Below are 12255 nucleotides of genomic sequence, written 5' to 3' on the forward strand. Positions count from 1 at the left end.
GAAGGACCAGACTCTCTAAAGATTTTAGAGAGTCTGGATCATATGGGGAGGTGGAGGGAGGGGAGTTGGAGATGGGAGGGGAGGTAGAGGGGATAGGAAAGAGAAATCTTGAGAAGTTTGGGGCAGGCTCTTTGGCTTCCAGAGGCGTGGAGCTGGGAGGCTTATTGGTTGTGGGAGGCAGAAGGAGTGGCCCTGGAAACCTGCCAGGCATCTGGGTGGGTGGAAGATGTGACTGGGGGCCATTCGAAAGTGACCACCGGGGGAATTGGGTGGCAATGGGAGAGCCGAAAGCGCCGTTCGCCATCGAGAACCTCCTGCCCGTGGGTGACCTGAAAGAGGAGGGGGAGAGTGGCCGGTCGGCGCCGGGGGATGGAGGGAAGCTCGAAAAACCGCCTTTCAGCTACAACGCTCTGATTATGATGGCCATCCGCCAGAGCCCGCACAAGAGGCTGACCCTGAGGGCCATCTACGAGTTCATCGTGCACAACTTCCCCTATTACAGGGAGAACAAGCCGGGCTGGCAGAATTCCATCCGACACAACCTGAGCCTCAACAAGTGCTTCGTGAAGGTGCCCAGGCATTACGATGACCCGGGCAAGGGCAACTACTGGATGCTGGACCCCTCCAGCGACGAGGTCTTCATTGGAGACGCGTCGGGCAAGCTCCGGAGGAGGTCCAACCCAACGGGGGCCAAACTGGCGTTCAAGAGGGGAGCCCGGCTCGCCCCGCCGGGCTGGGCGCTGGCCGGACCCTTCTACTGGCCCGTGGCCCCCGTTCTCTCCCTGCATCCAGCCAAGCACGCTGTTTCGTACCCGGACCACGGCTGGTCCCGGCCCCTGACTGCTGGAGGAGGACTGGCCGCTTTCGGGACGTGGAGCCACGACCTCGCCCTCCCTCCCTCCTGCTCCCTGAACCTGCTCGCCGGCCACTTGGTCCCGCAGTTCCCAGCCAGCGCTGGCCTGGCCGCCGCGCCCCGTCTGTTCGCGAAACGCGGCGAGGAGTTCGGGAGACCTTGCCCCGGCGCTAACTTCGCGGGCCAGAGCCCAGACCCTCCCTTCAACCCCCTGGTCCTCTGAAGACCCCGGGACTGGATTCTTTATTGTGTAAATAGCGACTTGGGAGTAGAATGGGAGGGGGATAAATTATTTTAACAAATAAATCTGTCTAGTATTGGAGGGAACTTTTTATTTGCGACGAGGGATGTGAAAAACTTTCCATATTAAAGCCAATGTTTAAGTTTAAAAACGAAAAGCAGAGAGATTGTGGCAATTTCTTCAGCTCCTTTTCCACAACTCAGCGTCAACTAGAAATGGGGAAGTGTTGGGCATTTCAAGCGGAATTCCCTTCTCGTCTTTCCTTCTCCACGGACACCGCTGAGGGTGGGGGGGGGGTTTATTTAAAAAAAAATGTTCTGTCCACTTTAACAAAGCCAACCCGTTCAATTTCCAGGGCTGTTGAGTATATTGGGGAGATGTGTGTGGTTAGAGGGGGGAGGACTGGTGAGAAATGAACCTGGTGGCAAGGAAAAGGGTGGTCTGTGACAAGTCAGCTGGCACTTTGGACGGTGTCTTCAAACCTTGACGTCTGCTGGGTGTCAGCCCTTCAGGAAGAGAGGAATGTGGCGAAGTGCTTCCAGAGAACGCGAATTCCCAGCGAGAAGGGAGAAGGAGGGAAGGGGGAGTAAGGCAGAGAGGGGAGGGAGAGAGAGGAAGGGAGGGGAGAGAGGGAGAAGGAGAAAGAAAGGGAGGGGAGAGAGGGAGTAAGGGAGGGGAGAGAGGGAGTAAGAGGGGAGAGGGAGAAAGAAAGAAAGGGAGGGGAGAGAGGGAGTAAGAGGAGAGGGGAGAAAGGGAGAAGGAGAAAGAAAGGGAGGGGAGAGAGGGAGTAAGAGGAGAGGGGAGAAGGAGAAAGAAAGGGAGGGGAGAGAGGGAAGAAAGGGAGGGGAGAGAGGGAGTAAGAGGAGAGGGGAGAAAGGGAGAAGGAGAAAGAAAGGGAGGGGAGAGAGGGAAGAAAGGGAGGGGAGAGAGGGAGTAAGAGGAGAGGGGAGAAAGGGAGAAGGAGAAAGAAAGGGAGGGGGAGAGATGGAGTAAGTGGAGAGGGGAGAGGGAGAAAGAAAGGGAGGGGAGAGAGGGAGTAAGTGGAGAGGGGAGAAAGGGAGAGGGAGAAAGAAAGGGAGGGGAGAGAGGGAGTAAGAGGAGAGGGGAGAAAGAGAAAGGGAGGGGAGAGAGGGAGGGGAGAGAGGGAGTAAGAGGAGAGGGGAGAAAGGGAGAGGGAGAAAGAAAGGGAGGGGAGAGAGGGGAGAAAAAGAAAGGGAGGGGAGAGAGGGAGTAAGAGGAGAGGGGAGAAAGGGAGAAGGAGAAAGAAAGGGAGGGGAGAAGGAGAAAGAAAGGGAGGGGAGAGAGGGAAGAAAGGGAGGGGAGAGAGGGAGTAAGAGGAGAGGGGAGAAAGGGAGAAGGAGAAAGAAAGGGAGGGGAGAGAGGGAAGAAAGGGAGGGGAGAGAGGGAGTAAGAGGAGAGGGGAGAAAGGGAGAAGGAGAAAGAAAGGGAGGGGGAGAGATGGAGTAAGTGGAGAGGGGAGAGGGAGAAAGAAAGGGAGGGGAGAGAGGGAAGAAAGGGAGGGGAGAGAGGGAGTAAGAGGAGAGGGGAGAAAGGGAGAAGGAGAAAGAAAGGGAGGGGGAGAGAGGGAGTAAGAGGAGAGGGGAGAAAGGGAGAGGGAGAAAGAAAGGGAGGGGAGAGAGGGGAGAAAAAGAAAGGGAGGGGAGAGAGGGAGTAAGAGAGGGGAGAAAGGGAGAGGGAGAAAGAAATAAAGGGAGGGGGAGAGATGGAGTAAGTGGAGAGGGGAGAGGGAGAGAGGGAGTAAGTGGAGAGGGAGAAAGAAAGGGAGGGGAGAGAGGGAATAAGAGAGGGGAGAAAGGGAGAGGAGAAAGAAAAAGGGAGAGGAGAGAGGGAGTAAGAGGAGAGGGGAGAAAGGGAGAGGAGAGAGGGAAAGCGGGGGGGGAGCGTGAGAAAACACAAGCGTTTGCAGAGACCATGATTGAAGTAAAAACACAATGCTGGAGAAACTCAGCAGGTCAGTGTCCTTTATAGAGAACAATATCCCTTGGGCTCAAGCCCGAAGCATTGGTCACGCGTCTTGTCTTGGTTCCGTAAAAGGATGCTGTTTGACCTGCTGAGTGTCTCCAGTTCTCTGTTTTTAACTTGACCCCCCCCCCCTTCAGAGTGTTCAGTGTATTCTGCCACCTGCTCCGATACCCCCCCCCCCCACCACGATCTCCTCCTCCCGAGCTCCAGGCGTCCGAATATCTCCCTCCTCGGGGTCTGGAGCCACAATGAGTCCAGACCCTTTGGGAGCCCCGCATGTCGGCGCCCTCTCGGTATCCCGGTCCCTGGTTCCCACCATTAAAATTAGACCTGCAGCACGGTAACAGGCCCTTCCAGCCCGTGCCGTCCAATTCACCTACAAACCATGGGAGGAAACCCCGGGGCAAACCAGACCATGTACCAACTCCTTACAGGTCAGCGTCAGGTTTGAACCCAGAGTTTCCAGAACTTTTTTTAAAAATGGGCTGGCCGGCTCCTCTTTGCAAAGAGGAGGGCAGTTTGCCTTTTCTTCCATTGCCCGGTCACTTTTTTTTATAACGTTGGCCTGCCCACGTCAAGATGCAAGGCTCATCATTTCTGGGAAGATGAGAATGCTGGAGGGGAGTGAGCGGCCCAATGGACCAATGGTTCTCAACCTTTTTCTTTCCGCTCACATACTACTTTAAGTATTCCCAATGCCATTGGTGCTCAGTGACTAGTAAGGGATTGTTTAAGGTGGGATGTGGGCAGAAAGAAAAAGTTTGAAAACCACTGTTTTAATCGTCCCTCATGGACTCGTTATGTGCACGGTTTCAGAACTCCAAAGGAAATGGGCCAATGACCATTTTTCTCAAGCCACATATTTCAGTAATAATTGAGTTCAGAGCAGTGATTCTCAACCTTTCCTTCCCACTCACATCCCACCTGAAGCAATCCCATACCAATCACAGAGCCCCGATGGCCTAGGGATTACTTCAGGTGGGATGTGAGTGGAGGGAAAAAGGTTGAGACCCACTCCAATGGAGGGGGTCGGGGGCCTGACCCCCTCGCACGTACTTCTCCCCGCCGATGCTGTCTGATTCCAGCAGCTGGAGGTGTTTTGATTCCTTAAGGGCTGTTCATTCCCAACTGTTTCCATCCAGATTCTGTACCCTTTTAATTTGGACCTACAGGCCATTTCGGCCCACGAGTCCTTGCCACCCAACTTACACCTGACCACTTCTCTCCACGGAGGGTGCCTGACCTTCTGAATCCCCCCGTCATCTCAATGTTTGCCAAGGGAGATGTGGTGGAAAAGGATGGGCCAATTTCAGGATCATCCCTCGACAATATCAACCGGCTTTCAGACCTGGTGCCTTCACTGGTGATGGCGCAGTGGAACAAATCTATTTAGTTAGAGGGTCATGGATCTGTAGAACTCACTGCCGCATACAGCAGTGGAGGCCAAATCACTAGGAGTATTTAAACAAGAAATAGACAAGTATCTCATTAGTGAGGGTATCAAGGGATATGGGGACAAGGCCGGAAATTGGAACTAGTGTAGAGTAGCTTAGTGTAGATTTACGGAACAGTCTTGATGGGCCTAGTGGCCTGCTTCTCTCCCTTTGTCTTGTGAAACATTTAATTATTCATTCACTACGCAGGAAGCCATTCAGACTATCATTGTTACAGCTTTCAATCCCATTTGTCCCAACATTTCCTCTCATTGCCATCATCCCCTTTAATTCTATTGGCATTTACCCACACGGGGGTGGTGGGGGATTGGGGTTGGTGGTGTCAGACCAGGGGGTGGGGAGGAGGGGGGGGGTAGGAAGGTACCTCTTTTGATAAATGTCGCTCCCCCTGCCCCTGGGTGAGGGGCAGGGGCACAGGCAGAAGTAATGAGGGCACACTTCTCTGTCTGGGCGCTCTCCAATCAGACGGCATTAACATCGACTTCTCCAGTTTCTGCTAGCCTCCACTCCCTGTTCTCCCTCTCTTCCCCATCCCTCTGTCTCCTCTAGCTAGCTACCCACTTCCCTCTCCATTGACAGAGCCCTCCCCCCTCCCCCATTTACTGCTGAGAGGGGATGCCAGAGCAGTCCTGAGGGAGAGCCATTCTGTGGGAGGTGGAGTTATGCAGCTCCCGTCCACAGCTGGAAGTGAACGATCCACGGCCACCACTGTGAAGAAAAGTGATGGGATCTCATCAATATTCTGGTTAGTATTTCCACAGGCATCACTGGGGGGAGGGGGGGTAGACCTCACTGGGTGACACCATCAGAGGGGGTGACACCAAAATGACTGTCTATACGTGCAGCGTTTCAGCAGAAATTTATTATTTCTTACTAAAATATCCCTGTAGTTCACTATAACAACAAAAACATTTTTTTTTTCAAAAGCCTGGCGTGCATGTATCATTTACTTATTGAATCTTCCAATGCACTCTGGGCAGAGCTGTCATTTATGACCCAATGACAGCGACCCTTCGAATCATGTGGTTCCGTCTGCACGTGCCATCAGCAAGCGCTGTTGTTTTCCTTGCTGCTGGCATTTCTATAGTCGCTGCTTTTGTCAAATCTTCTTGTGTTTTAGCTCCAATATTGTGATCATTAGGATCTGTGAACCAATATCGATAATGTTTTTGAGAACCAAGTAGTAATTATAGGAAAAGGACTGCCAGTCACCGCTCTGGGTGACACCGACCCTAGTGATACCACTGAGTATTTCATCCTAAACCAACATGGCTAAAAGAGATTCATGTTTGTGGGAGTGTCCTCTGCATAAATTAGCAGCCATGTTTCCTAGAGTCACATAACGTGGAAACAAGCCCTTTGGCCCACGCCGACCAAAATATCCCACCCACACTAGTCCCGCCTGAGTCTGACCCATATCCCTCTCAACCTATTCTATCCATGTATCTGTCCAAATTTTTCTTAGAACCATTGAAAATTACAGCACAGACCACTCTGATCTTCAAGAGGACCAGCTCTTCAACCACCTGTTCTATCCACTCACCACCCTCCGTGTATCAAAAAGTTACACCTCAGGTTCTCCTTATCTTAAACCTACGTTTCCCGAGTTATAATGCTTCAGACACACTTCCCTGAATGTATCGTTACTTCGTTAAAGATCGAAGATTTGTGAAATGGCTTGTATAAACTACCGGCCTCAACTCACTTTGAGTTCTGACATTTATTGAACGCAAGGACTTACCAGTGTCCATTATATCAGCTAATAGTTTAGACATTTCTGTGATTGGCACAATCTGGAATCCAAAATGACCTAAGAGAAACAGGTGGGTGACACACACACACCCAGGTCAGATCAGCCTGTGGTGGGCGTGCCTTGGCAGAGGATGCCTTGTGCCTAAAAGGCCAAAACACCCAATGATCCAGGGAATGCAACTGAAGATGTGTCCCACACTGGATAACATCCCCGAGTGGTCATCCTTTAACTTCGTCAGTGAGGCAACCTGCTACCTCAAAAGAGAGGATAGGCTGTTGTATAGAACGACTCTGTATAGGACGACCCCAGAAATTTCACCTAAAGTGCTGGTTTGGAGAGATTCTTAGACCTAGATTTTTATGCTGTTCCTGGCAACTCATTTAATATGTTTTACAAAATTGGTGATAACAAATATTGGAATAGAATTGATTATTGTCATGTCCACCGAGATGCGACAAATATGCTTTGTGTGCGTGCTATCCAGGTGAGTAAACTCATGCAGTTGAGAGTGCAATAGTATCAAACAACAATGTAAAATAGGAAAATCTGCAGACACCGTGATTGAAGTAAAACCACAAGGCTGGAGAAACTCAATAGGTCAAACAGGGTACTTTATATAGAAAAGATAAAGATACATGACCAAAGTTTCGGGCTTGAGCCCTTCACAGAGGTACGAACAAAATGTAGGCAGGTGCCCAAACAAAATGAAACAATAATAGTAGCCTTACAATGAGTCATATATATTTCTTTGTCAGAAGTTCTGATGCAATGACGAGATGGTGAAGAGGTTCACAAGGATGATTCTGGGAATGAAAGGGCTATCATATGCTCTAGACCCTATTTGACGGCCTGTACTCTTTGGAATTTAGGAGAATGACGGGGGCGGGGGAATCTCATTGAAACGGTTTGAAGGTTGAAGGGCATGTTTCCCCTGGTGGGAGGGTTCCAGATAAGAGGGCACAACTTCAGGACCGAAGGCATCCACTTACAGAATTTCTTCAGCCAGAGGGGGGTAAATCTGTGGAGTCTGTTGCCACAGGCGGTTGTGGAGGCCCGGTCATTAGATGTATATAAGACCAAGATTGATAGGTTCTTGATTAGGCAGGGCATCAAAGGTTATGGGGAAAAGGCCAGGCAGTGGGGCTCAGTGGGAAAATAGATCATGATTGAATGGTGGGGCAGACTTGATGGGCTGAATGGCCTAATTCTGCTCCTATGACTTATGGCTTTATGATCTCAATTACATCAGTCAGTGGGTGGAGGAATGAACTTTAATTATTTGGAAAATAAATCTCCATTGTGATAGCAAATCTGTCGTACATTCCAATGTTTATCACTGTGGCTAAGAGTTGAGACTCAAATATAATTGGCATATTGCTGGCCTCAGGAAAGAAAATAATCATTTAAATCAGTGCTTCTCAACTTTTTTCTTTCCACTCACATACCACTTTAAGTAATCCTTTTGCCAAAGGCGCTCTGTGATTAGTAAGGGTGAAAAGGAAGTTTGAAACCCACTGTTTTAATCGTCCCTCATGGACTCGTTATGTGCACGGTTTCACAACTCCAAAGGAAATGGGCCAGTGACCATTTTTCTCAAGCGAAATATTTCACTAACAATTGGGTCTAGAGCAGTGATTCTCAACCTTCCCTTCCCACCCACATCCCACCTTAAGCGATCCCTTACTAATCACCGAGCACCGATGGCCTAGGGATTACTTAAAGTGGTATTTGAGTGGAAAGGTTGAGAACCATTGGCTTAGTGAGTCCCCTGCCCATTTGATCAGTGCTTGTAAAACATAGTGATCAGGCCTAACAATGAGAGAGACAGCAGTTTGATCATGTAACACCTGGTGTCACTGTCTAACACTGTGTAGCAGGTTTGTCATAACCCTAGGTCCAGTGGTTCTCAACTTTTTTTCTTTCCACTCCTCTTAAGTAATCCCTATCTATCATATTGGTGGTAATTGCTGTGTTAATTAGTCATCTCTATGCCATCGGTGCCCTGTAAATTCAGAAAGCAAATTGCTCGAGGTCTTCGCTAAACCTAAGGATGTTGTGAGGCACCGTAGCAGCCTATTGAAGACCATAATCAATTGCCAAGCAGATTTGGGGAAGACATTGGGTCACAGATCACCCTTAATCTCATGAATGCTGGAACAGGTGCAAGGAGATAAATAGCCTTGCATTGTTTCCAGGCTTGATTCAAAATTGTAGCATTTCATACCATACAGGTCAGTAGATCACGTTGTGGGGGGCGGGCGGGGGGGGGGGGGGGAGAGAGGCTCCTGTGATCCTCCCTGCCATCCCATCCATTTCTCTGCATCAATTGTACCACACGGTGCGGCAGATATAATGATGCCTCTATGTATACAATCAGATGAAGAGCCTTTCTCCCGAACATGGTGCACGTGTAATAAACAGCATATAATATTCACATATATACGTAAAGGTTCACCTTAGAATAAATATACAGGTAAACTCCTCTTTATCAATACCTGAATTACGAAAATTTGCTTATACAAAGAAACCAGCGCCCACTGTTTTGAAGAAATTAACACGCGTTTTGGCTTTTACGAAAGTTACCTCCGATAGTCATCGATGTTACGAATTTTCGATTTACGAACGGTTTCTCAGGAGCTCTCTAAGGAGGGGGGGTCTACCGGCATAGAAATATTTTGAGATGATTGACTCGGTGACAGGATACTGTTCATCAATCTCACAGCCTGTGGGAAGCCTGGCAGTCCTGATTTTTAGGCTTTATGCTTGATGGCAGTGGGTCAACGATACTGTGCACTGGACGGAAAGGGCTCTCTATAATTCTTTGAGCAACACGCCCAGTAAATGTCATCGATAGAGGAAAGGGATCTTCTCGGCCGCTGATGATCCTCTGTATTGACACCTGTCCGATGCTTTGCAGCTACTGCCCCACACAATGACAGAGCCAGACTTTACGCTGCTGTAAAAGGTGGTCAAGATGGAGGCTGGCAGCCTTGCCCTCTGGCCTCCATCTTTTTTTAGATATTTTGGTTTTTTTATAGTAACATTTCATATATACAATATATTTTCTCACAAGACAAAGAAAAACAAAATAGTCCCGCTCTTCCTCCCTCCAATACAGACCCATTCACCGTCAGAGCTTACATATATTTGGGGAAACTGTATATAAAATAGTTACTTTTTCATTTCATTTGGGCCCCTACGTGATCCAGGTATGGCTGCCAGACCTTTACAAGAGTGTCCTCTAGCCCCCATCTTGACAACATCGGGCAGCACGGTTAAACGCAATGCTATTACGGCGGCAGTGACTCTGGTTTGTACCGCGCTGTCCGTAAGGAGTTTGTACGCTCTCCCTGTGTCTGCATTGGTTTTCTCCGGGTGCTCCGGTTTCCTCCCTACCCTTCAAAACGTACCGGGATTCTGGAGGTCAATTGGGTAGCAAGGGCTTGCGGGCCAAAAGGGCCTGTTACTGATCTGTTGGTCTGTGGTGCGCTGAGGTAACAGTAAGCAAGCACATTCAGGTAAAAGTCTGACCACCACTTCATGTTTCAGTGGCTCCTGAGTGACTGGCTCAGGAGGAGCCATCTCAGGTCGGCTGATTGACAGCCAGCCAGGTGGAGTCAGCCCATTAGGTGGTCTTCCTGCAGGGACAGAGAGCGCCCCCTGCAGTCGGCTGGTGGTCACATCACCACAGTGTCTTAATTTAATTTGTTTTTCCAGTCGTGCTATGGTAGCTCACCATGTCACGGTGCTGCATGCAGATTGCTACAGATTGGCATTGTTTTCTATGATATAATGCGCTGGATTAATATGATATTATGCAAATGTTGCTGGAGAGAGTGATTCATTGCTCGGAAATGGAATACAGTAGCCTGATTCAAACTGGCTCTTTGTCCCAGTAATTAACTGCCAATCTACCAGCGTGGATGCTCGCGAATCGGCACACAGACGTCAGGGATGGACCGCCTGGGTAGGACGCATCATCCCCAGGGTCCTCTGACACCTGTGTGCCAGTTAGCCCTGAGTGAAAGGGACGGGGTGGGGGGAGGTATCCTGGGACACATTAGCGGAGGATAGGTGCCCCTCTCCCCGGGGGAGGCCTGGTGGTAGTAGTGTGAAAGGACGCAGAGAACCGGTTAATGGTGGTCCAGTGCGAGCGGCTTCCTTGACCAGTTCGTTGAACAGCCAATTTACTGCTTAGCCGGTGTGAAAAGGGCTACGAAAACTCCCATGAAAATTGGTAGATGCTGGATAAGTGAATTTTCTGGTTGCTTGAGATTGCGTTTTATGCGGATGGGTGAACTGACCTCCAAGAGCGCCAATTTTAAACGTTTTGTGTTTTTTTTTAACCTATTTCTTTTCTGCGATTATTTTTGCTGGTTGCTTGAATTCTGGATAACGGGGATTTTACTGAATTACAGTTTACTGTCCGACATCTTAAGGCTTAATAATACAAGAATTTGGAACAAACTTTGCTGCAAGTCCAAAAGGACGGCATGTTTTATGAAAGCTATTGGAGAAGGCTTAATTATGTTTTTAAAGTTCATTTGGAATGACAATATTGTGCTGCAAAACACCAGGATCACGTTGCATAGCCTTAAAAATATCACCCTTTGTACATTTCAAGAATCAACAGTTGGCATGTTCCAACAAGAGATATCAGATCGCACACATAGAGCAACAACCGAGGTGAATATAACAGAATGTAATCATAGAACAGACTTGTAAATGGAGGAAAGGGTTGCAGGACTGTAACTGATAGATGTTACTGAAAGGAGGTTGCAAGTTGTCCCAATGAATAGACGTGATAAAATGTGGAGGGGGGGGGGGGGTTGTTATTCGGAGGGTCACCTGACTCTTTGGCGGGAACCGGGTAGGAAGTTACCTCACCTGGCAATCAAGATTCAATTGTAATTATTCAGTGTCGTATTGTTTTTCAATAAATTCTCTAAAATCCTGCCTTTTAAGTAGCATGGGGTTTAATCTCCATCTATACATTCTTGGAGGGATGTCCTCTAGCTTTACTGTCAATATTAAGGGTGAATGGTCCGATAGTATTCTAGCTTTATATTCTGTTTTTCTTACTCTATCCTGCATACTAGCTGATAACAAAAATAGGTCTATTCTTGAGTATGTTTTATGTCTAGCCGAGTAATATGAATATTCCTTTTCGTTTGGGTGTTGTTTCCTCCGTATATCCAAAAGTTGCATTTCTTCCATTGATTTAATTATAAATTTGGTTATTTTGTTTTTTCTGTTAATTTTTTTCCCAGTTTTATCCATATTTGAATCCAAATTCAGGTTGAAATCTCCTCCTATTAATATGTTCCCTTGCGTATTTGCTACCTTCAACAAGATATCTTGCATAAACTTTTGATCTTCTTCATTAGGTGAATATACATTGAGTAGATTCCAAAACTCCAAATATATCTGACATTTTATCATAACATATCTCCCTGCTGGATCTATTATCTCCTCTTCTATTTTAAATGGCACATTTTTACTAATTAATATAGCCACTCCTCTTGCTTTTGAATTATACGAAGCTGCTGTTACATGTCCTACCCAATCTCTCTTTAATTTCTTGTGCTCCAATTCAGTTAAGTGTGTTTCTTGCACAAATGCTATATCAATTTTTTCATTCAGTGTCGTATTGCATGAAATTTCTTTTTGCCTGCTGCAAGGCGGACGGATTTGCCACCAGCAGGAATTGCCTAAGCGCCTCTTGGAGTCAGACTTACAGCCAAGGAGCGAGAAGCAGAAGAGAGACCCCCTCCCCCCAGAGTCACTGAGTGTTCCATAGATTTGCCTCTAGTGCTTCCGTGGCCCCCACAGAGTCCAGTCCAAACTATTGGTGACCCAAGCTCCAGATCTGAACCCTTCAGGAACCCTTCGGCATCCTCAGTACCCCTCATGCCCCGGTTCCAATACCTGGTACCCACTCCGGCCAGTTCGAGCCAATCTCCAGGGGTTG

The 12255-nt window shown here is 48.2% G+C and overlaps 1 protein-coding gene across 1 annotated transcript; it reads left to right on the top strand.

Moving 5' to 3' along the window:
- Positions 1-263: 263 nt before the first annotated feature.
- Positions 264-1193, top strand: LOC138748165 (forkhead box protein G1-like). Its single transcript, XM_069907934.1, has one exon. The coding sequence runs from the start codon at positions 276-278 to the stop codon at positions 1074-1076; it is 801 nt and encodes a 266-aa protein (XP_069764035.1). The 5' UTR covers positions 264-275; the 3' UTR covers positions 1077-1193.
- The last annotated feature ends 11062 nt before the right edge of the window (positions 1194-12255 follow it).

The sequence above is a fragment of the Narcine bancroftii genome, chromosome 13 (assembly GCF_036971445.1).
Source record: "Narcine bancroftii isolate sNarBan1 chromosome 13, sNarBan1.hap1, whole genome shotgun sequence".
Classification (NCBI taxonomy): domain Eukaryota; kingdom Metazoa; phylum Chordata; class Chondrichthyes; order Torpediniformes; family Narcinidae; genus Narcine; species Narcine bancroftii.

Bases quoted from the DNA above. Each gene is read 5' to 3' on its own strand.
- LOC138748165 (XM_069907934.1), top strand. From the start codon at position 276: ATGGGAGAGCCGAAAGCGCCGTTCGCCATCGAGAACCTCCTGCCCGTG.